Here is a 26,735-nt window from a genome sequence, read left to right on the forward strand (position 1 = left end):
ACACACTTAGTGACAGTTACAAAACCACATTCAAATGTGTGCTCTTTTGCACATGAGGACAGAATCTGGAAACATTAAGTAAAAAAGTTTTTTTTAATGTGCAAAGCATAGTGCATACCATATATTATCTGGGGTGCATACCAACACACTGAGATTAGGCTAATTTGACAAAAATCATGTGCCAATTTAAAACAACTGGAATGATTATTAACTTAAACTGACAAAGTAGTGTGGTAAAGCAGAATCAGAGTGACATCATTTCTGGATATAATTTTCCTTCTTACCATAATTTCCAAAGATGAGGACAGATGAGTACAGTAATGCTGGGGAGGGTTTACCTTTTCCAGTTCAGGTTTATGCACAGGCGATCCAGATACTGCTCCATCCAGGTCCACACTCCCATTGACACAAACCTCTCTCATCACCTGTAAGATAAAAGAACATGCAGCGGTCAGCAAAGTTGCTGTTCAGTAGATTGCTGACACTCAACAATCCTCTGTGTGTGTGTGTAAATTTGAAATTTACCTTATTTAACATAACATACTGCAATTCACATTACTGAATGAACATATTCAACCCTTAGCTCCACCTCAAAGTCTCCTTCAAACATGGCTTTTTCTGGTTTCAAAAGACCAAGATGGTGACAGTTAAATTAAAAACTGGAGGCTTCTTAAGGGAAGCTCACAGACCAATGGGTGATGCCACAGGGGGTTGACTTGGGCTCTGCCCTTCACGCATAGATGAACTTGTATAAAATCATGCATAGATGATTTTAGTTGGTGAGTGAAATTTGCTGAAAATGTTGATCAATCACCCAGCCCTCACTGTTACCAACTGGGTGAGCAGAGTCTTATGTCTCCACTATGATCTTAACAGACGGGTGGATCCCTCATTTAAAAATTCTGAAATATTTCCTCACACCATTGCCACATAATTAAGCAGCTCATTCCTTCAGCCTAGACAGCATGCCTGGGGTAATGTAGGCCACATGTATGCTGCACAGCCTCCTCCCTCATATTCCATCACATTACTGAATGGCAGCCAAGGGATCATAAGGAAATACAGCCCATGTGGTGAAGTAACTCAAAGTAACTCCAGGAGGTAGAGCACATACATGCACGTGTGGTAGGAGATGGTTGAGGGTTGGGGCATCTGCTACACACATTAGACACCACAGAGATTTACTACATCCAAGGAATCCTTATGCAATAAGGTCCAGCAGGGATCAATGAGAAATGCAGGGCTCTGGACAGACCGCCAGTGTGTATTGCCATGACCTTGTTGGACTTCAGAACTGGCAACGCACCATCAGATCTGGCAGTCCTAAGCATGTGGCGGTGACAGGGGTGTGTGCAGATGAGCAGCAGCAGAGGGAAATGAGTTTTCAGGCAAACCACTGTGTACGCAAGCCAGCTAATGCAGTATGGCACACGTACACACTCACATGCACAACTTATTCCTCTGCAAGCATTCTGAACCATCTCTGGTAGTGTAGAGCTCTTCAGCTCATTGGTTTTGGCTTGGAAAGGACATAATTCGGTTTCACAGGAAAAATGACAGACTGTGGCTCCATGGGTTTGGCTCAGAGAACAGCTTAGAGGCCAGAGAGTGGGACAGACAGCAATATGACGTGTATCACTGTCCACTGCATTACCCGACAGGAGAACTAAGTCTGATGATATGGTCCAAATTGGTAGAGATGTGCGGAGCGTGTGGTAACTTAGAATTCTCAAACGAAATTGCCAAAGGACTGGGCAGCATGGTGTAACAATGGTTGGCACTGTTACCTCACAGCAAGCAGGTTCTAGGTTAAACCCTAACCTTTGCTTTTGGTTCCGTTTCCTGTTACTACCTCCCACACTCCAAACACATGCATGTTAGGTTGATGGATGGCTCTAAAGAACTTTAGGGTAAATCTTGTAGGCACAAGAATGAATGCTGCGTTGGCCCTGCAATGGACCGATGACATATCACTGGAGTATTACAATCCCTGTATATCAACTGGGATTGGCTCAAGTACACCTCAGCTGCTAATGCATAAGCTGTATTGACAATGGATTGCTTTTTATGGTTTTGTTATTACAGTTGCAAAGAGAGAAATGGGCTGGATGTGAATCTTGGCAGCCACAGTCAGTAGGCGCTCTATCAGGTGAGCCGCTGTGTGGCCCCCTTTTTATCCCATAATGACAATCTGGGACAATAATGAAAAAAGTAAGAAAGGATAATAATATTCATTAAAATTCAATCATCATAGTCCTCATTAGAGAGGATTTTGAGGCAATTTTACACATTTCCATGAAAATGATCAAATTCATCCTCCATCCAACACAGCCTTAACCCATTTTCCCTTTACTGCCCTTAATATACAGTAAGCCTGTGAAGCACAAAAGCTGTGGCATTATCTTTTAAAACTGTATAAGCTTTATTTTTATTTGTTCCTTTCATTTATGTGGTTCATGCTGCTGAGTGCAGAATAGCCACATTATTTAGAATCTTTTTCAAAGGAAAACTAAAGAGTCAGGAAATGTATTTTTAGTCACTGCCTTTCTGGATTTTTTTAAATGCTGTAAATATTTTTTGTGTTGCTTTTGTGCAATTTGTGCAATCAACTAAGGGGAGTTCTTGACAAAGTTTCCTGGCCGCACATAAACCAAGAACATTGCGGTTCTTGGTCAGCACCTTCACCACAAGGCCACCACCAGTTACTGGAATTTTACAGTGAGCCCACAAGTCTGCCCTGAATAACGAGTGGCATGCTGGTACTTATATGTTGGTCTACTGAAGCATTTCTCAAAGTGTGGTCCGTGGTCTGCCAGCGGTCCACAAACCACCCCAGGTGGTCTGTAAGTAAATTTGTTAAAATGTTTAATGTAGTGTTTCTAGTCTAGGGATACATGTTGTTTTCAATGTTGAAACAACTCATACATACATTCAAATAAGCTGACATAATTGAGTGTTTTCCAGTGTTGCTGGACTTTGTGTGACCAGGTGATAACGTATTGTTATCAACTGTCTCCAGTTATCAAGAACCTGTTGACTATCAAACACTCAGATCAGAGAAGATGCAACAGGAAGTAATAGTCCAATTTCACCACCATGAGCCGTTCATTCTAGATTTGGTTAATCTGACTTTATTTCTGGGTTATGTACCTCAGGCACTTAAGACTGCGGTCATCAAACCCCAGCTTAAAAAGCCTAATCTTGATCCAGATGTTTTGGCAAACTATAGACCCATATCGAACCTTCCATTTATTTCTAAAATCATTGAGAAAGCTGTAGCAAAACAACTACACGAGCATCTGGATGGGAACAGTTTGTTTGAAGAGTTTCAGTCAGGATTTAGAGCCCATCATAGCACAGAAACAACGCTGGTTAAAGTCTCCAATGACATTCTTATGGCTTCAGACAATGGATCAGCCTCCATACTTCTCCTTCTAGATCTTAGTGCTGCATTCAACACCATAGATCATAATATTTTACTACAGAGACTGGAACATGAAATTGGAATTAAAGGAACTGCACTAAAGTGGTTCAAATCCTACTTATCAGATAGACATCAGTTTGTTCATGTAAACAACAGCTCCTCCTCATGTACTGTAGTGAGTCATGGAGTCCCGCAGGGTTCGGTACTTGGACCAATTCTCTTTACGCTTTATCTGCTTCCTCTAGGCAACATTATCAGGAAACACAGCATCAATTTCCACTGCTACGCAGACGATACTCAGCTGTACCTATCAATGAAGCCAAATGAAGTCAGTCAGATAGTCAGACTGCAGGCATGTCTTGAAGACATAAAAGTCTCGATGACCGGAAATTTTTTACTTCTCAACTCTGACAAAACAGAAGTTATTGTACTCGGTCCTAAGCACCTCAGAAAAATACTATATAATCATCTCATCAGTTTGGACGGCATTACTTTGGCTTCCAGCTCCACTGTAAGAAACCTTGGAGTAATTTTTGACCAAGACATGTCCTTTGTCCCTCACATAAAACAAGTTAGTCGGGCAGCTTTCTTCCACCTTAGAAACATTAGGAAAATCAGAAACATCCTTTCTCAGGATGATGCAGAAAAACTAGTCCATGCATTTGTAACTTCTAGGCTGGACTGTAACTCATTACTATCTGGATGTCCAAACAAATCTCTAAAAGGCCTTCAGTTAATTCAGAACGCTGCTGCACGAATATTAACAGGAACTAGGAAAAGAGATCATATCTCTCCCGTGTTAGCTACTCTTCATTGGCTGCCAGTAAAATATAGAGCAGAATTCAAAATCCTTCTTTTAACGTATAAAGCTCTTAATGGCCAAGCTCCATCGTATCTCAGAGAGCTCATAGTTCCTTACTGTCCTAGCAGGCCACTCCGCTCTCTAGATGGAGGTTTACCTGTGGTTCCTAGAGTCTCCAAGAGTAAATCTGGAGGCAGATCTTTCAGTTATCAGGCTCCTCTTCTATGGAACCAACTCCCAGCATCGGTCCGGGGGGCGGACTCTTTAGTAACTTTCAAGACCAGGCTTAAAACTTTCCTGTATGACAGAGCGTACAGTTAAAAAGTCCTCTACTCTTTAGGTATGCTGCTATAGGCCTAGGCTGCTGGGGGAAGGACTGAGCTTCTCTCTCTCTCTCTCTCTCTCTCTCTCTCTCTCTCTCTCTCTCTCTCTCTCTCTCTCTCTCTCTCAACCTCTCTCTCAACCTCTCTCTCAACCTCTCTCTCAACCCAACCGGTCGAGGCAGATGGCCGCCCCCCCTGAGCCTGGTTCTGCTCGAGGTTTCTGCCTCTTAAAGGAAGTTTTTCCTTGCCACTGTTGCCAAGTGCTTGTTCATCGGGGGATCTGTTGGGTCTCTTTAAATAAATTTATAAAGAGTTTGGTCTAGACCTGCTCAAAATGTAAAGTGCCTTGATGTAACTTTGTTATGATTTGGTGCTATACAAATAAATCTGATTTGATTTGATAAATCTGATTTGATTTTGATTTGATGACTGAGACAAGCCATGGATTTCATTTATTCATGCATTCATTTATCATCTACTGCTTATCTGTTTTGGGTTGCAGGGGGTGCTGAAGCCAATCCCAGCTCACAGTGGGCAAGGGTGGGGTACACCCTGGACAGGTCCATCCCAGTGCCAACGCAAAGAGACAGACAGAGGCAAATAACTACTAACAGTCACACTCACACTCAGATCTATGGACAATTTAGAGTCACCAATTAACCTAGACAGGCATAGAAAGTGGAAGGAAAGCTGAGTTTCTGGAGGAAATGCCCGCAAGCACGGGGAGAACATGAAAGCTCCACAGAGAAAAGCCCCAGGCCTGGGAATCAATCCCACTACCTTCTTGGCGTGAGGCAAAAGCGCTAACGACTATGCCACCGTGTTGCCCCCTCCCTGGATTTCACAGCTACAAATCCTGTTTCTGTTCACGCTTACTTTCAACTTGACTTCAACATTATTGAGGATGTAGGCCTGATGTTTTAGCGGATGTCTAAGAGTTAGGCAGTCCATTAGTTTTATTTTAGTGGCAAAGTCCTTGGTCTAAAAACATTTGACACTGGTCTATAAGAGAGGTGTTGAAAGAAAACAGTAGTAAAATGAGGACGAGGGAAATAATACAAAAAAGCATATAATAATAATAATAATAATAAAGAAAAACAACAAGAAGAAAGGTATTTCACAAGGAGGTCGGAGCAGAATATGGACATGTCCTCCATAAACAGGTCGTTAGCAGACAATGTCTGGGGGAATCATTACTGTAACTAGTGGGCTTTGGAACCTCTCAGGTACTCTCCTAGATTTCTCTTCAGCCTCCGTTCTACTTCATTTTATTCTTTTCCTTTCATTTTTCCAGCTGATTTAACAAGGGTGGGAAACACTGTAAAAATCATATTTCCATTATCTAGATCTGGCAAATGAAATTCAAGAATGGCTGCTGGAGGAAAAGCAGTCAGGAAACAAAAAATGAACACCCAGTGCTCCTAGCGATACATTGAAACAAACACACAAAGCCATGGTCATCTTTCTTGTTTAACACGAACATCAAACCCTGAGGTTGGAGGCATCCTGTGTCTCTTTGCTGCTAATGACACAAACAAAGCACATTGACTTAAAGACCAGAAGTGTTTTGCAGAGGACTGTGGAGTGTGGCAGAGTGACGAACTACATCAGCATTGATTGAGCAAACAAAAACATGATTGATTGGGAGGGTGAAAAAAACCACATTGCTGTAACATTATCAGTTCAATATGTTTTCAATTTGCAAACATATGACTCATATTACACTCAAAGCAAAACTGCAATCATTACCATTGTTTGGGTGTTACAGAGGTTTGTGTATTTTCAGGGGTCTGGTTGCAAATGCATACAGATACCTCAACTCAGACCCACACATCACAGACGACCGTACCTGCTCCGGCCAATCAATAAACAATGGCTAATTACAGTTCGGAAAGAGAAATTAGATTGTGAAGAAAAATACAAATTGTTTTGATGTTTGTTTCCTGACAGCTGTAGGCACTAAATAGATGAAATCTCTAAGAAACAACAGTAAAGGCTGCACATACTAAGTCTGTATTTTCAATCAGTGGTCTTCAACACAAAAATCGCCCTGCACTTCATCCTTAAACAAGACCTTTGGTGAGAATGAAATTGAAAATAAATAAATAAATAAATAAATAAATAAATAAATAAATAAAAAATAAAAAAACACATGGCACCATCTCCAAAAGCATGTTGGTAAAACTGGAGCTAGGAGAAAAAAAGTTGGCAAGAGCTGGAGGTATGAATCATTACAAAAATACCACTGCACAAATGAGCCAGGAGGAATTTTAAAAACAGCACACAATACCTAGTTCAGGACAAACATTCCAGGATTTTCTTAAGAGAGAGGAGAGCAGAGGTGAGGAAAAAGGCAAGGAAGGGGGTGTCCTATAATGCCATTTTCCAAAGACCAGATGAGGCCTATCCTTCCTTCTGCAATTGAAATAGAAAGAGGCCTGAGGTGCTAGCACAAGGCTAACAAAAGTGGCCTGTTTGTCTCTTGAGAGGATGGATTTGTTTTGTCAGAGGGAAAGCTCTGAGAGCATAAAGAAGATGAGGAGAAAGTGCAGGACAGGCAGACATCAGTATCTTCCCTCATACTACATTACTATATATATATATATATATATATATATATATATATATATATATGAATAGCCTGACCTAATTTACTCTATAACATCACATCATCACATACATTACTGTCACTATATTTCTCAGTAATAACCAGCTCATTGTTTTCATGTATATGTCAGCCCTGGCATACAGGGCACACAACACTCTAGTCCTATGTGTGCTGCAATTGGTTGTAGCTCACCTGTGACCCTGAACGGACAGGCACTATATTGTAGATAGTCGATGGATGGATGTTATACTTATATATGTATTATTATTATCTAATCATTGCAATATTACCTGTGTGAAACAATTTAAAGTGACAACACACTTTGTCTTTCATGGGTTGAATTGATTTTTCATTGACCACTTGACAAAGCCAACTATTTTCTCCAGAGCTTTTGGTAACTTTTGGTAGCTTTTGGCAATTGCATGGTCTTCGCCAGCATCCGTTGAGCAACTGAAACAACTATTTGCAGATGAAGATGAAGTGGTAAGGCAGAAAGGCCCACAAAAGACCAAGGAGTGAATTGTCTTGATGAAATATTTGAGCACTGTTATATTTAGTTCAGAGCAATAAAATTGATAAAAACATAGAAATATACAGCAAACCAGTGTTTCTGCAGGTCATTTTTTTTACCTTCAACCATTCCTCAGCTTGTTCTTTGCTCTGCACAGCCAATACCAAAGCATCTGCCCCCTGGTGGGCGATCTTCAGTTCATGCTTCTTCTTCTTGCCATCTTTGGGGATGTGAGTAATGCTACAGCCAGACAGGGTGAGCTCCATTTGGGGGGTGTGATCTTTGGAGGACTTGTAACACTGAAAGAAGAGAGAATGGGAAGGTTACGCCTGAGAAATGTGATTCTGTGCGATTTCACATCACGTGTTAATATGTCTCCCTTACCAAAAGTTTGTTATCTTTTATGACACAGAGGAGTTTGGTCCACTGGCCAAAGCGTTTCTTGCGCAACAGGAATGCACAGATCCGGGCATCCTTCACCAGATCCATTGATGCCTCTTCAGATGGCCACTGATGATGCATTTTCTGGCCTTTACCATCCTCCTCTTCCTCATCGTATGACTCATACGAGCTGCTCATGGCATCCGAGTCATAGTCTAAAAGTGGGGTGCATATACAAAATACAGTTTGTATGCTTATCAATTCAAAGCAAATGAACAGGGAGATTTAAGCAGAAAAAAGCTGAATTTTGTGTAAATAACCTATCACTCACTAGAGGTGATGTATTCAGGAGCTTTTCCAGGGCTTAAAGGAACAGCTTCCTCATAGTAGCCCTCCGGTAAAGAGGAACTCGGCAGTGGAGGGGGGACATTGTTTGGAGGCTATAAAGAGAACACAAATTTTCATTGATTAGTGTTAAGTTGATTAACAATTACTGAATCATTACAGGATATTTTAGCAGCTTTCAATGAAGACATAACCTTCACTCATTTCAGCGCTTATAAGTCAACTGCAATCTGAACAACCATGATTATTATCACTTTAGCAGACACACCAATTGCTGTCACTGACTGTCACGCAACTACTTTTACTTTTTTTTAAAAGAACAAATCCTAAAGCCAATAGGTTTGATTAAGGTTACAAATAGCAAGTTGTCATATGTGTTATATTAGTTAAAGGACAAACAAATATCAAAGGGCAGTAGCATCTAAAAATATACACAAATTAGTTTTTCAACCATCATAGCATCTTCCATTTATATGATTGGTATGTGTGAGTTTGGGGATCTATCATTGAGGCAGTTTTCTTAACAACAAAAAAAAGTTATTTTAAATAACACCAGTATTTTTTTTCAGGCCCTCAAGCTGTGGTCTCAACCTCATGGTAATTGACCCACACGATCAATTTAACTTAATCTGTCCATATGTCCCAAGGCACTGGCAACGTGAACCAAAGCTGCATCTTTAAACTAAAGCAGCTGAAAACCATTCAGACATTCATTTTATTATTTATGTTTCCCGTTTTCCTATTGTAACATTGCAAAATGTGTGCTGTGAAACAGGATTGCGGTGAGGGTAGTTTGTGTTTTTCATATGGTTTGTTTGCAGGGAGACATTGCGTCACCTGATGTCACTGGGAATCCAAATAGCTGTTCTATAATGGTTAGAAATAATAATTGACAAAAATGATCTTTTTAAATAATTGCTTAAAAGTGATCAGTGGAGTAGACCATGCACTAATAGAATGAATATTTCTTTTACTTTGTGGCCTACATAGACTACAGTCCAATGCCAGAAAACCTAAAAATTTATAATTTTTTTTAAAGACATTATAAGAACAGACATGAAAGATGACTACATACTTCTATTTACAGTTGGAAAACCTTGCTGTTGTTTTGTTTGTGATTCATTCACTTGTAGGAAGACACATTTTCCACTGATGGGTCAGATTTAAAGAGAAGAAGCTCATCGGACACTGGCACTGCAGTGATGTTAGTGTCCATTGTTGTAGCAACGTGGAACATTTATAAAAGGGTGTTCCCTGACACACAGCCTCAATGGCTAACTTCAAAGTGGAGAAAATAAGTGTCACTGTGCCATGACAGTCGACAGTGCAACAGTCAATAATAGTTTTTCATAATTATGACAGCTTTGATAAAAGGATGCTATTGAATTTTATCAAAACAAGCTCATTGGAGAATCACAAGACTGCCGAATTTAAACTTAGCACACTTGTTACACATTTTTATGAAGATGGGCTGCAATAACTTTTTTTATTACCGTTTTTGCTCAGCTCAAAACCAGACCTCACTGATGTACAAAACAAGTGTTCATTGTCCCCCCATTTACAACCCCAACATGTGATACCTTACTTATGATACTATTTATTACCAGTCAATGGACACAAAAGAATACTGCAAAAAAAATAATAAACAAACTAACAAGCCATTTTTAAGCACCCTGAATAGATAGATACACAGGGATTGATATTGATATGATATATTGATAGTCATATGGACGGAGATAGAGGTATGGGTATGGATATAGTCTAGTCCATGAGCCACTGCTTTTAACTGAGCAGCTATACAGTCTGATGGCTGTGGAGACAAAGGATTTTCTGAACCAGTCTGATGAATTTATATGTATTTTTCTGCTGTTTTTCCAAATCAAATAACTGCAACATATTTATTTTCCATATGCTGTTGCCCAAACTAATGAATTTGAAGACTGTAGTAATTTATTCTCCCTGTTCTTATGTTTCTTGCAATAAAGAGAGAGAACTTTATTTAAAATTGAGTCTCATTGAAACTGTTCTTTGTCTTTGTTTACTTGTTTTTCCCTCTTTTGTCTGTTCTCTTAGCCAATACATTGCCTCTCCTCCCCTTCCCCTTCATCCTCTCTGTTTCTCTCTTTCATCTGGAAATCAAGTGCTGGGCCAAGCCTCAAGCAAAAACCTTATCACATCTCCTTTGGAGGAAACAGCAGGTCGATTGACTCATTTCTTGGCAGGGATATGCGCCCACTGAGATCCAGCACTGCTAGCGCTCTCCTCCCTAAACCAGCCCTAAAAGAAAAAACATCCCCAGGAGACAAACACAGAAGGAATGAAAGGCAGGGAACTGAAAAGAACAAATGCTCTTGGCCACGACAAAGCTATCAGGTTTGAAGAACGGAAGTGAAACTGGACTTGAGTCTGAAGTCTGAAGTTTCATATCTTGCATCCAAATCATTTTCAATAGAAAACCTTTTAAGAACATTGAGATTTTTTAGAGAAAACACAAGAAACTTGTGCGACAAAAAAATAGACCAGACTCAGTGATTACCTTCCTAGCAACAAACTTTCACCCTGCTCTGTGCGCCCTACAGATAATATCCAACTAGGCCAGTGAGTGGTGATAACTATCATGTCTTTGGGGTCATCAGGTGGGAACCTCCTCTCGTCTGTGTTTTGTCTAGTTAGGCCCACAACACCTCCAGGAGACTAGAGTCACCCCCTAATGCCAGCCATTACCACTCCTCACACAAAGACAACTATCTCGAACAGCACCACTGTCAACTACGCTAACCTCTCACCAACTGCACCAGTGAAAGCGGGGTGGGGATACAGACCATGGTTCGAGTAGGTGGGAGAAATAGAAGAGGTGGAGATAAAAGTAGGGATGGGATACAGACCCTGGTTTGGGTAGGGGGCATGAAAGTATAGAGGGTGCAGGAGGTGGAGACAATACAAGCTACACTAGCAGATTCAGCAACTAAACTCACCTGAACAGCCCTATACTCAAACAAACCCAACACACCAACACAGGCCAACTCACCTGGGCTAACCGCATGGTGTCAAAGAGGCACAAACACAAAGACAACTATCTCAAGCAGCACCACTATCAACTACTCTAACCTCTCACCAATTGCACCAGTGAAAGCGGGGTGGGGATACAGACCCTGGTTCGGTTTGCTATGAAGTGACCTTGTATACCAACCTGCTATAAAATTATGACCATTGACAGGTAGAGCAAATAGCAATGATAATCGGGTTACCATGGACAGTATCACACATTCAAGCTGTTGACTTAGGATCTACTCGTAACTCTAATGTTATAGCTTAATGCATATAGCAATGCTTACAAATATTATTCTAATGTTCCCTTTATTTCCATTTATCAAATAACAGGCTGGCTGTAGCACACGAGTCAGATTGAGTCTACTCTGAAAATACAGGAAGAAAAAAGCCACAGTCAAAAGCTGTGAGGTAAGATTTTCAGTTTTTGTTTTAATTTAATTTAAGCTTTGTAACTGTAGGCACTAACTCACAGACTTTTATATCTTGTGCTGACACAAAAGACTCAGCTTCATCCTGGGTTTATTTTTGTCATCATGATCATGATTCTAACAAGCATACTCCTGTATGAATGTGTTTTCTAAACCACTTCTAAGGCTAGTCAACTCAAGCCATAAAGTTTTAAAGATGATTTGAGATTTTTTTTTGTTGAAAATATGGTGTTTTCAGAAATAGACCAGCAGCCCAGGACCTAAAATTCTGTTTGGCTTATTCTTTAATTGGCCCTTTACTATGCGTTTCATCTACTGTTGGTCCCTTGAAAGGAAAGGTCTTATCATGTTTGGAAGTTAAGAAAAATTCACCCTCAAATTAAAACTCATACACTCAAAGTACTATAAGAGTTTCAAGGTAATTTTCCTGTGCTGTCATGGTCCAAATGCTCAGTACATTTCTAGAGAAAACCCTGCAGCAACCATGAGCAGAGCAGTACAAACAGTCATGTGCTTGGATGCAGATCAGACATGTCAGAATTCCACAGTCATAATGTGTAATTACGTGGTGGTAAATGTTAAATGTCTTGACCTTGGTTTGGATATTTGGAACGAGAGGGTTGTCTGCTTCTCTGGCTGCCCTGAAACTCAGATCCAAACTTTCATGCCAAGCATCCATTTTTGTCCTGCGTAGGAGGACTGGACCTGAATAAATGTTTCTGCTACAGTGCAGAATGGATAAAGTGAGTGGACGCGGGAAAGACTCTCCCTTAACTTGGGATTTTGGAAGGGAAAACTGTACTTACCATCATTTTTAGCAAATAATCTAATGTATAAGAATAACATGTTTCCATCTGATGCCAATTGCAATGGGTTTTTCAATTATATTTTACAGAGAATATTATAAAATGAAACCTGTTTGACTTGTAACCAATGACTTTGTCAGAGAAGTCAGAAATGTTATTTTGGGAATACAAGGTCCTGGGGGAAAAAAAAAAAAAAAACGGCTTGTTCATTTCCATTATAGACATTGGTTGATGACTGGCAGGTGGAAAACTCCTGTGGCTTGAAAGAATATGAAACCCTAACCCTAACCCGAACCCTAACCCAATTCAATCACGAACACAGACAAATATCTGGTATTTTGAAGAGAAGTTAAACAGTATCTATGTGAATAAATGGACTATTGGTAAAATTCAACTAATGCTTATATTTCATACTATTTAAAATCAGTTTACTTTTAATCCTGGGTCAATATTGGGAAATTTATTTTTTTTTTTTATTTGCAGCAGAGTTCTTAATTAGCTACAGCTTGAATTTATGACTGGTTTTGTCTCCATTACAAACAAAGACAAAAGCTCATGGGACCTGGGCATTACAGTAAAAATTGCTCAATCTATTTTCTGGAATACAAGCTTTTAGTGTTTGTATTCAATTGTTTATTGTACCAGTATATTTTCAGTTCTTTGTTTTAAGGTATAATGTGTAAGCCACAGGAGGCAGGATATATACCCACTGATTCTGGTTGGCAAGAGGTATTTCAGAAAAGGTGCAAGCTCTGCATCAAGGGCTAAAAACAGTCAGGGGCAGAAAGCTCCAGTGCTAGTCAGGAGTTGCAGCCCACCTTCAAACTCTGGACGGCCAAACTAGATGCTACGTTGATTAACACAGCATTTAGTACCACAGACTGGATGGAGCAGAGTTAGCCAGTTAGCAGGCTAATTCAATATAAAACATGTCCTGGGCATACCACATCATAGATGTGGTACCTTTACAGAAATGTTGTGTATATGCAGTGAAATGTTGATTCAGACTGTAACTGCACAGCAACTACTTCTGTTACAAGGACATGCAGCTATTCAAAATCTAATATTGTCCAGACCTTCAATTCCCCAAAGGCAAGGATTATTGCCGAAGGGTACTTAAACTGAATTTATCCTGAGGAGGGTTTTGCTGAAGCCTCTGCTCTTGTCCAGCACCACCCTGTTTCACATTTATACACATTCACATCTGGGAGCCGCACAGTGAAACCACAATCTTCTACTGTAGGCCTCTGGTCGCATCCTTGTACAACTGCAAGTTAAATGTTTCGTTTAAGGTCACATGAACGGTAGTTATTTAGGGGAGGGTGGACGGCTGTGAACTTTTTCCCTTTTCTTTAACAAAGTTTTGCAGCTAGTCCCAGCTGCTCATCACATTTCCAAGCTACTGCCACTTATGTTTATTCAAGCACATGTGTTTTCAGTCTAGTTTTCTGTCAGATATATCGAGGACGGACAAAATATTTTAAATCAGTTGCTGTTATATTAGAATACCTCCAAAAATGCCAATTCATCAAGCAGGATGAGGGAGTGTGAGCCTTGTCAAAACTGTAGCTATACAGCAAGGACAGATGGGACAAAATGTGGACAGATATCCACACACAAACTCCTTCCCCCCCATGCATTCTTCGAAGCTTAAGCATGAAGTCAAGCTAAAGCAATGAGTTATAAATTGAAGCCAGACTGCAGGCAAAGATGAAAGCACCAAGAGCAAAAGGCAGGAGGGCCATTAACCCATAATATAGGTCGACCCAGTATATCCTGCCTTTGTCCCAGGATAACCCTGAGACAACAAGTTGAGAGAGGACAGTTAAATAGCTACAGGTCTTGGTTTTGCCTGAAACAATGGGCCTATAATATCTCCAAGTGACGGTGAGTACTCAGTTTGACTGAGCCTGGTAGCTTGACAATTAACCACACTCAATATGTTAATGGTCAAAGTTTATTTGGTATCAAATTATCACATCAGATGACCAGATTTACCCTTGCCTTGGTAATAACTGTTGATTGTGACATATTGTCACCAGCCATGTTTTTTCTGGTTGGTACTCCAGCTAGAACGCAGTTGTTAACCTTCCCATACTCACTGAACTCCACTTCATTGTTCTGGCATCTCTGGCCTGTTGTATACTGAGCTTTCCATTCATTAATCACTTATCATTTAACATCATAACAAATGTTCAATATTTTGTGATAAAGCTCCTTCTATCAGTTCTAAATTTTAGTAACTCGTTGGTAAAATTTCTGATCAATGGGCATTAATCTGGTCTTGCAAAAATGGGCCTGTATCAATGTACAACAACTGTGTCATAACCTATTTTTGAACCAATTATAAATTCTTTGTCAAATTTGTCTCATTGTAAAGTTGGACCATAGGCCAATTACACGTGGCTTGCCTGGGTCTTTATGCATGACACAGCTGTGAGTTAGTCTGAACAGAGAGTTGTTGGCAGTGGAAAATTTGTCAAAAGGCTTTTATGAAAAGGGCTTATCCATTTTTACACTATATATGCTGAGAACAGCTCAATTTGGTGGAAACAAGCTTTATATTTGGAACAGAGTCTAAGTAAACTGTATGTTTCTTACATTATCTGTTCATAAACATCAACATTTAGTAAGTATGAATCTGTGTAATCTGTTGGAATGTTGTGATAACAAACCAAAGCATTCATTTAAGTGGTTGTTACAGTGGTAGCTCTTCTGCACCAATGCTGAAAGCCTCCTTGTGTGTCAGCTGATTAGCCAACAAACACGTTTTTCATAAGTGCCCCCCATTTAAACACACGCAGAAATATTTCTCTGCATTCAAATACAGAAATCCACTGTGAGAAGAAACAAGACTACAAAGTAACATACTAGAGTGTGATACTAAATCTCTTCTACAGAGCCGAAGGACTGTGCCAAGTTTAGGATCTGCCAAGCGCCGCAATAAACATATTAGTGTTCCACCTCTGTTTATACATGCACCGCCCAGGCTAGTGTTACTGCAGACAAAAGAAAGCCTTTCTCACAACTTTTTGACTTCCCTTTCCTCCCGTTGGCCGATAAGTATATATTTTGCTGAACAGGTGCATTCATCAGAGTGCCGTTACTGGCAGACATACCAGCTATTTGGCTGAGGTGAAAAAACAAACTGGAGAGTGAAATTGGTTGGGTGTTTCCTACATTTCTCTTCTCACCTCACAATGAGGTGCAAATGTGGGCCGGTGGAAGCCGGCAAGAGCTGGTTGTCCACGGCTTTGGAAAAGAAGGGTGGAGTAGGCCTATTTTCCCTGAGCTACAGAGGAGGTCCATGTCAGGAATGTAACTAGTTTAAGCATATGCTGTACAACAACATAAACACAACACACACACACACACACACTTACATTTAACATGTTCAGTTACAGGCAGGAATTTGAAAGTAGCATAAAATTGTAAGTAGAAACATGCTGATTTTATCATGAACCAAAGGGTAGCAATTAGCTTTCATTTTAGTTATTAATACATGTTCCACTATTGTAACCCATAGAAAATGCTCCTTACAGTGAAGGTACACATATACAGTGACAAAGAAGTATCTGTTCCAATCACTCTATCAGAGAAAAATCAAAGTTGTAGAAATAACAGGAAACTCAAGAGAGCCATGATATTATGTTCTTTACAAGTGTATGTAAACTTTTGACCACAACTGTACAAATAGGAGTAAATCCTCATCCTGGTCTTTTAGTGGAGGGGGTTAATCCAGCAAGCAAACTAAGCCACTACAGCAAAGACATGTTTGGGATAATGTTTGCTTACAATACTTGTTGCTTGAAAAATCACACAGATTCTGTGATCCTCATGACCCAGAGTTACACCAGAGTCTTTCCGTTGCTTGAAATGAACATTGGCCATATAAATCCAGGCAGCCCCAAATGCCCTTTGATAGACATCCACTGGCAACAGGTTCAACATGGAAAATATTCAAAGGTTTAAACAGCCAAGGATACAATTATATATATATATATATATATATATATATATATATATATATATATATAAAGCTTGTCTTTAGATAATGATTAATCCTAAAAAGGATTGAGGGCTAATGGAGAGAGGCTAGGATAGGCCTGGTAATGTAAGCCCTCCCTTGTGGAACAGTCATAGAACCCAGTCACATTTTGCACTGAAGTGCTGTTTCATCCCTGCTGACCGCCAGAGGTGGTGCTTTAAGCTCTGAATATTCCCTGTCATGCATGTTAATTGTAGCATCAGCGCTCCGATTAGTTAAGTTAATCTGTTAATTAAACTTGAGAATCCTGATTGGGTAGGGGCTACAGTGGCTTCTTTTCTTTTTGTATCAGCTTGTGCTGCTGATTAATTTTTGTGTTTGGGCTTCTGCTGGTATAGGAAGCATATGCGCTTCCTCCCTTCAGCACCTGCAGGATGCACTTTCCAACAATCCCTGCATGAACTCCAGCTACTGACCTCAGGCGGTGAGGGCTGCAAGACTGGCAGAAGTGGAACATCCAGAACATGGGCATGACCTCCCCAATCAGGCCAGCCACCTCCAGACTGTTTGAGACGCTCCAAGTGTCGAGCAGTGGCGGCGGCAGCCACACCCCCCAGGAAGAAGGCGGAGCCTTTCGTGTAAAGTGGAGCAGCTGTGTGCTGAGTTGGCCCATATGAGGTCCATGTTTGCAGCTCGCCAGCCTGACGCTGCCTTGGAAGTCAAGGTAGCACCCTCTCCTCCAATGCCAGTGCTTATACCTGAGGAGGATACGCTCTCCCTAGCGGCTTCAGCTACCCACTTTCATGATTACGGGGAAGAGACAAGGGAGGGGGGTTCCCGAGCATCTGATCAGGGTCTGAGCAGGCTGGAGAAAGTGCTGGTCAAATGGGGAACTCCATGTCACATCTCATGTTGGCCCTCTCAGCTTCACTGCTGGAGGGCAATGTGACTGCTGATTCCGACACCTTGTGTAATGTCTCACCGGAGGTGTTCTGCCTTATGTCCAGAGAGATTGGATGAATGATGTCCATTCTGGTTCAAGCTTGTCGCCAGGTTTGGCGTTCAAACTTGACAGAGGCAGCTGGAAGAACCCTGCGCAGCCTCCCTGTGGAACCGGGGGAGCTATTTGGCCTGGCAGACCGGTCAGGGAGTTTCGAGAGTCCACCCACCTGCCCTCCAGACAACTTTGTGCCCCAGACTCTGCTTCTGTCCCCTCTAGGGCTCCTAGGGGCCAGGGGGGCAGACACTGAGGCCTTGGGGCCGGCAGTCAGGTATTTCTCGCATCAGCAGCTCCCGCAGTGGGCTGCTCATGCTTCAGACCCGTGGGTGGTTGCCACCTTGACCCACGGGTACAAACTTCAATTCCACCGCCAGCTCCCCACATCCGGCCGAGTCAGAATGACCTCCATCAGCGACACGGCGAAGGCTCTGGCACTGGACCAGGAGTTATGGCCCTCCCGGCCAAAGGCGCCATCGAGGCTGTGGAACCCAAAGGGTTCTACTCAACCTATTTCCTTGTGACAAAAAAGACTGGTGGCTTTCGCCCGATATGAGACCTCTAAACTAAACAACTCAACATTTATGAAGGTCACACCCTTCCACATGCTGAACACAACAGATGCCCTTCGAACTGTAGCACATGGAGAATGGTTCACGTCCATCGACCTCAAGGACGCTTACTTCCATGTCCCCATCGCTCAACAACATCGGCAGCTCCTTTGCTTTGCCTATCAAGGCCACCACTGGGAGTTCAGGGTGCTGCTGCTGTTCCCGAGGTGTGTGGCCACAGCACTTGTGCCCCTCCAGTCTCAGGGCATGAAAATCCTTCCGTACTTGGACGACTGGCTTATCTGTGCGCCGTCTCGGCCTAGGCATTCCAGGATGCAGCGCGTCTCCTGTCCCACATGGCCCGCCTCGTACTCAGGGTGAATTTGGGGAAGAGTTGCCTGGTGCCATTACAGACCAGATCTTTCAATGGGGGAGACACTGAACAGTGTCACAATGACAGCCAGACCGTTGACCTGGTGGGGGGGACATCCTGCCCCTTCTTACCCTATTCCAGGCGGGCCACCAGGGGACCTATGTTACATTCCTTTGCCTCTTGGGCAAACTAACGTCTATTTCAGCTGTGGTTCCCCCGGGCTTGAGGTGCAGGAAGCTCAGGGTATCACGGCAGGCTGTCCTCGCCTTGACCCTGTGGAGGGACAGGGCCTACATGCTCAGGGGTGTCCCTATGGGCTGCGTTCTGTCTTGCAGGGAGATTCTCACCATAGATGCCTGCCCCTCAGGATGGGGTGCAGTGTAGCAGAGCAGGGCAGCCCATGGGAGACTGAGGTGCACACATCAATGTGTTGGAGCTGCGGGCAGTTCACCTAATTCTCAAGCACTTCCTTCCACACCTAAGGGGCAAGCATGCGCTGTGACGCCTTCCCGACAAAGGGATCTCCTGTCCCAACTGGCAGGGCAAATCTGGCACCCCGATCCATGACGTCTCTGGAGGGCCAGAGCCGCTATTAAGCTTGTCACACCACACCATAATGAACGAAAGAGCCCTGTCCACTAATCTTCGTATGAGAATAGCTGGAGACTGTTTTCCCACTGGTGTACGAGTCGTGATGAGAACCCTGTGTGTTGCTCTGTGCCAACTGTCCTTGACTTCCTCCAGTTCCTCCTGGATGAGGGTCGGTGTCCTTCAACGCTAAGTGTACGTGGAAGCAATATCCTGTCGACATGTAAGGGTTGACAACAGCACAGTAGGGAGCCACAGTCTGGTGTCCCTCTTCTTGAAGGGGGCTCCGAGATTGAATCCTCCAAGGGTCACAAACTCCACCATGGGATCATCCACTAGAGCTGGCTGCACTACGCAGGCCACCAATTGAGCCCTTGGCACAAGCTCCTGGCCATTTCCTCTGCAAAGCGTGTCAGTGAGCTGCACGCCTTGTCAGTCAGTGACTCATGCTTAAGGTGGAATTTAGATGGCTCAGGGGTCACTCTGTGGGTGAACACAACATTCCTTTCAAAGGTGCTGTCCCGCACTCACCTCAACCAGCCTATTCGGCTTGCGCAGTACAACCCTCCTCCAGGAGATGGAGGGGACAAACCTGAACTATTGTGCCCAGTGTGGGCCCTGAGCGCTTACATTGCAGCCACCACATGCATTAGGAGATCTGACCAGCTTTTTCTCTATTATGTTGGCCCTAACAGGGGTTGCGCTGTCTCCAAACAGCGCTTGTCCCACTGGATTGTCGACGTCATCTCCCATGCATATCGGGCATATCTCCTTGTGTACTCGTGAGAAGATTCTGTAGGAAACGATCCTCAGGTGACACCAGAAGATATGGTCGCCTCCAAGTCACCTAGAGGTCACAGGTGACATTGTTGGTATACATACTCGAACGGCGCATGCGTGAAGGGGAATATCCAGTGCTGAAAGCACCGCCTCTGGTGGTCATTCGGGATTCATAGAACCATAGTTCTATTCATAACTTTTTTTTTTTTTTTTTTTTTTCCCCAAACCTTAAGTATTCATGTTACATCATGGTCATTGCATGGTCAATGATGATTCATAAACAGAAGGAATGAATGGACATTTCTAATTAAATGATGCAGTGGTGGGCAGAATATGGCAATGACAGAAATAGCTTAGAATTTCCTTAAGTGTGTTATTAGTCACTTTGATCACATCACATGTCAGGAAAAATGCCCTAGCAAGGTAGAAAGCCTTCCAAAAAAGTTGTGAAATAGGTTTTCCATGATTTTCAACGGGGACTTTTCCAAAGAGTGTCAGTGAAATTGGGCAGCACCAGTTCTGTCCTGCAGCATTAACCATGTGTCCCCATTACTGCAACTACTGATTAAGTCTCAGCTGTCCAACTGTTACTTGTTTGGTTAAGTGTGACGCCTTTCAATATTATCTGTTAAACCATATCAACCAAGTCAATGGCACAATGCTGCTGATGTTATTGCTATGCTGTGGTTGACCAAACTGCCAAGTACAGGAACCCTGCTGAGTCAAATCTAAAAAATTATTCAGATGGAGACCAAAGCACACACTATGACAAATTCCCCAGCGGCAAATAATTTCTAAAGACACACGACAGCAGGACTGATTCAGCTCAAATTCTTTGATCACAATAGATTTCTTGCAACACATATAATTCATAACTGGAAACAAGAGTACAGACATTTATTTACAACAATGTGTTTCCCCTTCAGGCTGGAAATTTTTCGTTTGAAAAGATCCCATGGGCCTGGATATATTTCAGATACAAAACTGTTGGTCTAAAGCTATACAGATGGCACTGATTTAATGGTGAATCAACTATACTTTCCAACCTAAAAGTAGATAAGGGAATAGATAAGTAAATTTGAAAACTGTATACAGTTTTAGCTGTATTTTTGCAAAAACGTGTGTATTTTTTTAAAGTACAAAGTACTTACAAAGTATTTCCTCCCTTTCAAAATGAGAAAGGGAGGAAATGAATTCCAAATGGGAGCCAGACTGAGAAGAATAGCACAACATGGCTTGTGTGTACACAGCATGTCCACATGAGCATTTCCATACACTTCTGAGCTGGAAGAGAAAAACTGAAAGCAGACAAAGGTGACCCATGCTGTGAATTTTCAGTGATGCAACACAAGTCTATGGTTGTGTTAGATGTTAGCTTTTGGAACGAGGGAATGCCTGTTTTGGGGGAATACAAAGTGGGGGAAGACGAGGAAAGGGGCAACAGAGGAGGTGAGGGGGTTGGCATTGCTCTCCAACATCAACACAGATGGAAATCATTTGTGACTCAATAAGAGGACTGGTCCACATTCTGCTCAAAGTCAAGCTCACACAGCCCTCAGGATGCAACTGATGATGTTACTGACATACTGAATTAAACTGTTATGTTGCATTAGCATTAGCATTAGCGCTGAAACAATTTGCCAAATATTTCCTCATCCCAGCCTAAAATGTTATGATTTGCTCAATTTTTCTGGTTTGTATCATTAAAATCGTCAAACTAGTAATTCAAAGGCAATAATTTATCATGCTCTAAAGTCTGTGTGGCAAATACATGCATTTACATACAGTAATGTACACTACAGTACACTACAGTAATTAATTGAAATATGATCAAAATCCAGTCAATCTGGTATTCAATTCACAGAAACTGTGATTTAGTTGATAAAAGGGCTATACCTTGTGCTTAAGCCTGGTTTTAAAGGTATATCTCAGCCTAAAAATCAAGTTTAAACTGAAACCTTTTTTATGTTGAACTCTTTACAGTGAACTTCAAAGACAGATTCCTATATATTATAACTGTATGAAAAACTGTGGTTATACTAGGTGTGTTTTAAAATAGTTATGCTTAGTTCTTTTAGTTTTTAGAAAAATCTTTATCTCTCACACACACACACACACACACAATTAATGTAAAAGCAATAGGGTAGCTCAAAGCAGACTGGTTTCAGCTTTATGAACAATTGAAACCCAATGGCTGCATATCTGATTGGGGATATCCTGGTGGGTCTCTGGTGACACTGTGTGTGTGGTCTAGGTGTTATTTGTGTTTTAAGGACCTACATCTATACATAAGAATGTGTCTTCATTATGTGGACAAAAACAAAGTAATAACATAAATCATCAAATTTTCAGTTGAAGACATGTAAAGCTAAAGTTAAGGAAAGGGTTTGGGACATGCAAGCTGTAGGTAACTTCCAAATGATAGAGGTGGATTACAACTAGGCAACAAAACCAGGAATGTGCTTTTTGTGAGGAATCATAATCCAATTTGCGTCCCAATAGTATCTTGATGAACAAATATTCTGTTATCTTCTGTTATATAGTCAGCAGATATAGATGACATATCAGTAAATGATTAGTGCTTCTGGGCTGAAGGGCTAGTCCCAATCAAATATGGACAACCATTGTGCCTTTCTATCCTATCAGGTTGTTTCTTACTCAAAGAAGCCATTATACTAAAAGTTGATTTAACCACTACTCCAGTTAGTATTTTTACCATGTGGTCATAGCACAACTTCTAATAGTGCTTTGCTTACACAGCAGTGTGTAAAAGCTCAAAAGCTCAAAGTTACATAGACCTATTAAAACTATGTAAAATAAAGATAGAGCTGTGTAGGGGAGTTGCCTGATTTCAGCTTTTCAGACCTTGCATGTCCTCTTTATGTTTACTGCTTTTTATTCTCAATGTCAGCTGTATGCTTGACTGGTGATCTGTCAGCCCGCAACCAATGTCAGCTGGTGAGACTACAACTCCAGGGTGCAGGGTGCCCATGACAGAATGCAACGAACAACTGCACATTGTGAGTAAACTCATCACAGAGGTACCCCTTTATAGTTGACAGACAAGCCTTTAAATTAAACAATTATAACCAACTGTAAATCTGCTAAGCTTCTCTAAAGTTTATTCCTTATTTAAACGTGAGTAATCAAAATGGCTGCCACAGTCTTTGGGGTTGACAGAGTACTGATGTAGCTTCTAAAGCCACAGGCTCTCAGTCTTACAGAGCACACAGGTTTGGCTCAGCTCTGAGCCTTGACGAGTCACAGACAGACCGTGGCCAAGACCATCTCTTCCTCCTCTGTACTCTCCCATTCTTTCACAGACCTCTCTCCTTTCTATTTATTGTACATATTCAGCAAAATGAACTCACAAGTGGCACTTTCTAAAATATTCTGCAACTGCATTTGATCCATTAAAACTTGGCACAACATGGGGGGTCTCCTCTGCACTGGACCATGTTTTCATTTCTTCTACTCTCTAGCCTGTTAACTGGAGGGAGATTGTCAACTTATTCAGCGGTCAATGTGGAAATGTGATTAATGGTAATTTCAGAGCAGAGAGACAGCAAACTGGTAGAAAAGAAAATCAGAAACATCCTCTCTCAAGAGGATGCAGAAAAACTAGTCCATACATTTGTTCCCTATAGGGTTGACTACTGTAACTCATTACTATCTGGATGTCCAAACAAATATCTGAAAGGCCTTCAGTTGATTCAGAATGCTGCTGTGTGGGTATTAACAGGAACTAGTGTTAGCTGCTCTTCATTGGCTGCTGGAAAAATTCAGAATAGAATTTAAAATCCTTCTGTTAACGTATATAGCTCTTAATGGCCAAGCTCCATCATATCTCAGAGAGCTCATAGTTCCTTACTGTCCTAGTAGACCACTCCGCTCTCCAGATAGAAGTTTACTTGTGGTTCCTGGAGTCTCCAAGAATAAATCAGCAGGCAGATCTTTCAGTTATCAGGCTCCTCTTCTATGGAACCACCTTCAAGTATTGGTACAGGGGGCAGACTCTTTAGCAATTTTCAGGACCAAGCTGAAAACCTTTCTGTATGACAGAGCTTATAGTTAAAATGTTAAAGTTCATTTAGTCTTTAGCTATGCTGCTATAGGCCCAGACTTCTGGGGGAATGACTGAGCACCTCCCTCTCTCGCTCTTCTTCCCCCATGCATGCACTGACTGACAACTGATATTGATAACCATGCTTCTCCAAAATCCCTGTTTCTCCCAGTTCTTCATTACAGTAATTCCACTCGTACTGTTGCTGGAAATTGCCAGATCCGCTCCTTCGTTGTTAAATGTTAATAGATTATTCCGGCATATATCGTATATGTCGTATATCGAAGGTTCTAAGTGTTTTGGAAAAATTAGCAAAAGCACTTAGTGACATTTTCTGGCATGTTTATGGTTAAAATAAGCAAAAACTCCAGGTGGACAGTAGGACTCTTTGGTGTAGAAGGGTTAAATAGTTTCCAGCTAACTAACAGGGCTGGGCTTACAGCTGTTGCATTTTGGTTTTAAACATCTCAAAAGCTGGTTAGACTGCAAGAAAAGGCTGGAGACCTGCTCAGTCTTCCTCCCATCTAGTTTTCTGAGAAAACTTGGGTTGTGATTTCTAGACACATTGGGGTCAGTGAAGGAAGCTGAGGCTGTCACCTGGTTCTAATTACAAACTGCACTGTAAGGCCTTGTGCCTGAGGGTGTGTGTGTGTAAAAATGTAAAACAAGGCATTGTGGCATTGATATGTTGTGAGGGCTTTGCAAGCCATCTTAACCACCTGCTTTCCATCAAAAGCATCTGCGTGCACACCAGCGTCTCAAACACTTGCATTTTATTCTTCATGCTGGGTCTCTTTACACATGTACAATCGTCATTTAACCCCCCTTATCACTTGCTTACGTGCACAAAAACAGACCCCCACACATAAAAAATGTTATTTCAACATATTCTTTGATGATTTTTTTATTGAAATCAATACTGAGTTGTGACACAGATTCTCTTAAGAGTCTGCAAAGCTATGTGAATGTATTATACAAAAAAAAAAAAAAAAAAACAAAACAAAACACATCCAGAGCCATATCACCTGTAAGTGACAACAACAAGTTTGTCAACCACAATTTTTTTCTAAACTGTCTCTTGCTGTAGGTCTTGTCAGCGTTCACTGCCAAAAGTTTGAGACCACTTTTCTAGCTTTGGCCCTTTAAAGGAAAGTATATATTTGCATATGGAAGATAAGGATAGTTCCTAATAAGGTAAATGATCGATCAATTGTCTTACCAGCCAGGGATGAGGAATCTCAGGGAGGGGCATCTGAGGTGGAGCCGGTAGTCCACTATGAATATCTGACTTGAATGAAGGTTCTGGGGAGGAGAAGGTGACAGAAAATCAGGGAAATTTGTTTTCTATACATATTCATATTTACCTTTCTGCATTGAAATACATTGTGGGCTATATTTCATAAACAAATGCATCCTTCTAACCCCAAAAAGACTAATTCCAACTCCATTGCTACTAAATTTTCTTAAACTTATCTCTTGAATTTTTTGTGTCCAATGTAAACCAAATTAGTTTCCTAAGTTTCCATAGTTTCCATATCAAACTTTAGTTTTTATCTTTGTGAGGTAATTTAGCTAGTGGACATTATATTGTACTAATTAATCAGGGAAGTAGTCTGAGAAGATTTGTAGGACTGTTACAGTAAGACAGCGCCAAGAATTTGAGAACCTTTGCAGACACCCGTGAATGAATTCCAGACCTTTGCAAGTAAAAGGACAAAAACAAAAAGGATGCTTTTATTTTTCAATAGAATTCTGTGGGGCAGTCTTGATGATAATATCAATATCTAACTTTGATAGATTGTCTTGTGGCTTGCTGCTCTCTCCTGTGTGATCTCTCTATGTGATATTTACTTTTTTTGGCAGATTTCCTCAAGAGTTCAGTCACAACCAATTCATTTTTTTTTTCTTTTCCTCTCTAATGGCAGAGGCCTCCCTCTACTTACATTTTCCTTCCAGCTTTTCAGCTCAAACTGTAATCTCACCTTTGTCAGAGAGGACTCTGTGGAGGATGTTGGAGAGGTGCATCTTCTTCTCCCGGACTCCGGCGCTCAGGTACTCCCTGTCCAGCAGGTCCAGGAATAGACGAAGCTCACACACCAGCTCCTCCATAGCTGTAGAACAAACACAGTCATGAATATTCAAGTATGCAAGGGGCAAGAGCAGCTAGATGATCAGACAGGTTGTGAATAGGTCAGACGGTTTTGTCTCATATAGGTAAATGCAGGTAACAATCACGCATTGTACAGAAAAACTGTCACTACTTCTTACCCATTTTTACCAATTCTGTTAGTTACACTATATCAGACTTTTCTGAGTTTATATCAGAGTTAGTACTTAGTACAGATGAAATCACGATACTGGGAGACTTCAATATTCATGTAGATGTAGAAAGTGATCTTAAGTGCCTTAGTTCTGTGTTTCTTTCCTTACTAGACTCAATTAGCTTTTCACAGCATGTGAATGAACCAACGCACTGCTTCAATCATATCCTTGATCTTGTTGTAACATAAGGCATTGAAATTGACAAGTTAACATTCTTTCCTCAAAACTCTCTTTTGACCGAACCATTACCTCATTGCATTTGAGTTTACTTTAATTGACTGCACAGCACTGAGGAATAAATTCAGCTATAGAAGGTGTTTATCTAAAGATGCTGTGGCTAAATTTAAAGAGAACATTCAATCATTTGCAGCAATGTCTTGTCTAAATTCAAGTG

General features: G+C 41.4%; 1 protein-coding gene across 1 annotated transcript in view; it reads right to left on the minus strand.

The window, feature by feature from the left end:
* The window catches only part of afap1 (actin filament associated protein 1), a 54,476-nt gene that overhangs the window by 12,724 nt on the left and 15,017 nt on the right, over nt 1–26,735 (minus strand). The window contains exons 2-7 of the mRNA XM_029526666.1: nt 26,002–26,130; nt 25,239–25,321; nt 8,381–8,489; nt 8,053–8,264; nt 7,788–7,967; nt 339–425 (exon numbers count right to left, since the gene is read on the minus strand). Of these exons, the coding sequence (XP_029382526.1) occupies nt 339–425; nt 7,788–7,967; nt 8,053–8,264; nt 8,381–8,489; nt 25,239–25,321; nt 26,002–26,130 (800 nt within the window). The remainder of the gene's footprint in view (nt 1–338; nt 426–7,787; nt 7,968–8,052; nt 8,265–8,380; nt 8,490–25,238; nt 25,322–26,001; nt 26,131–26,735) is intronic.

Source organism: Echeneis naucrates, chromosome 18, assembly GCF_900963305.1.
Source record: "Echeneis naucrates chromosome 18, fEcheNa1.1, whole genome shotgun sequence".
Taxonomy (NCBI): domain Eukaryota; kingdom Metazoa; phylum Chordata; class Actinopteri; order Carangiformes; family Echeneidae; genus Echeneis; species Echeneis naucrates.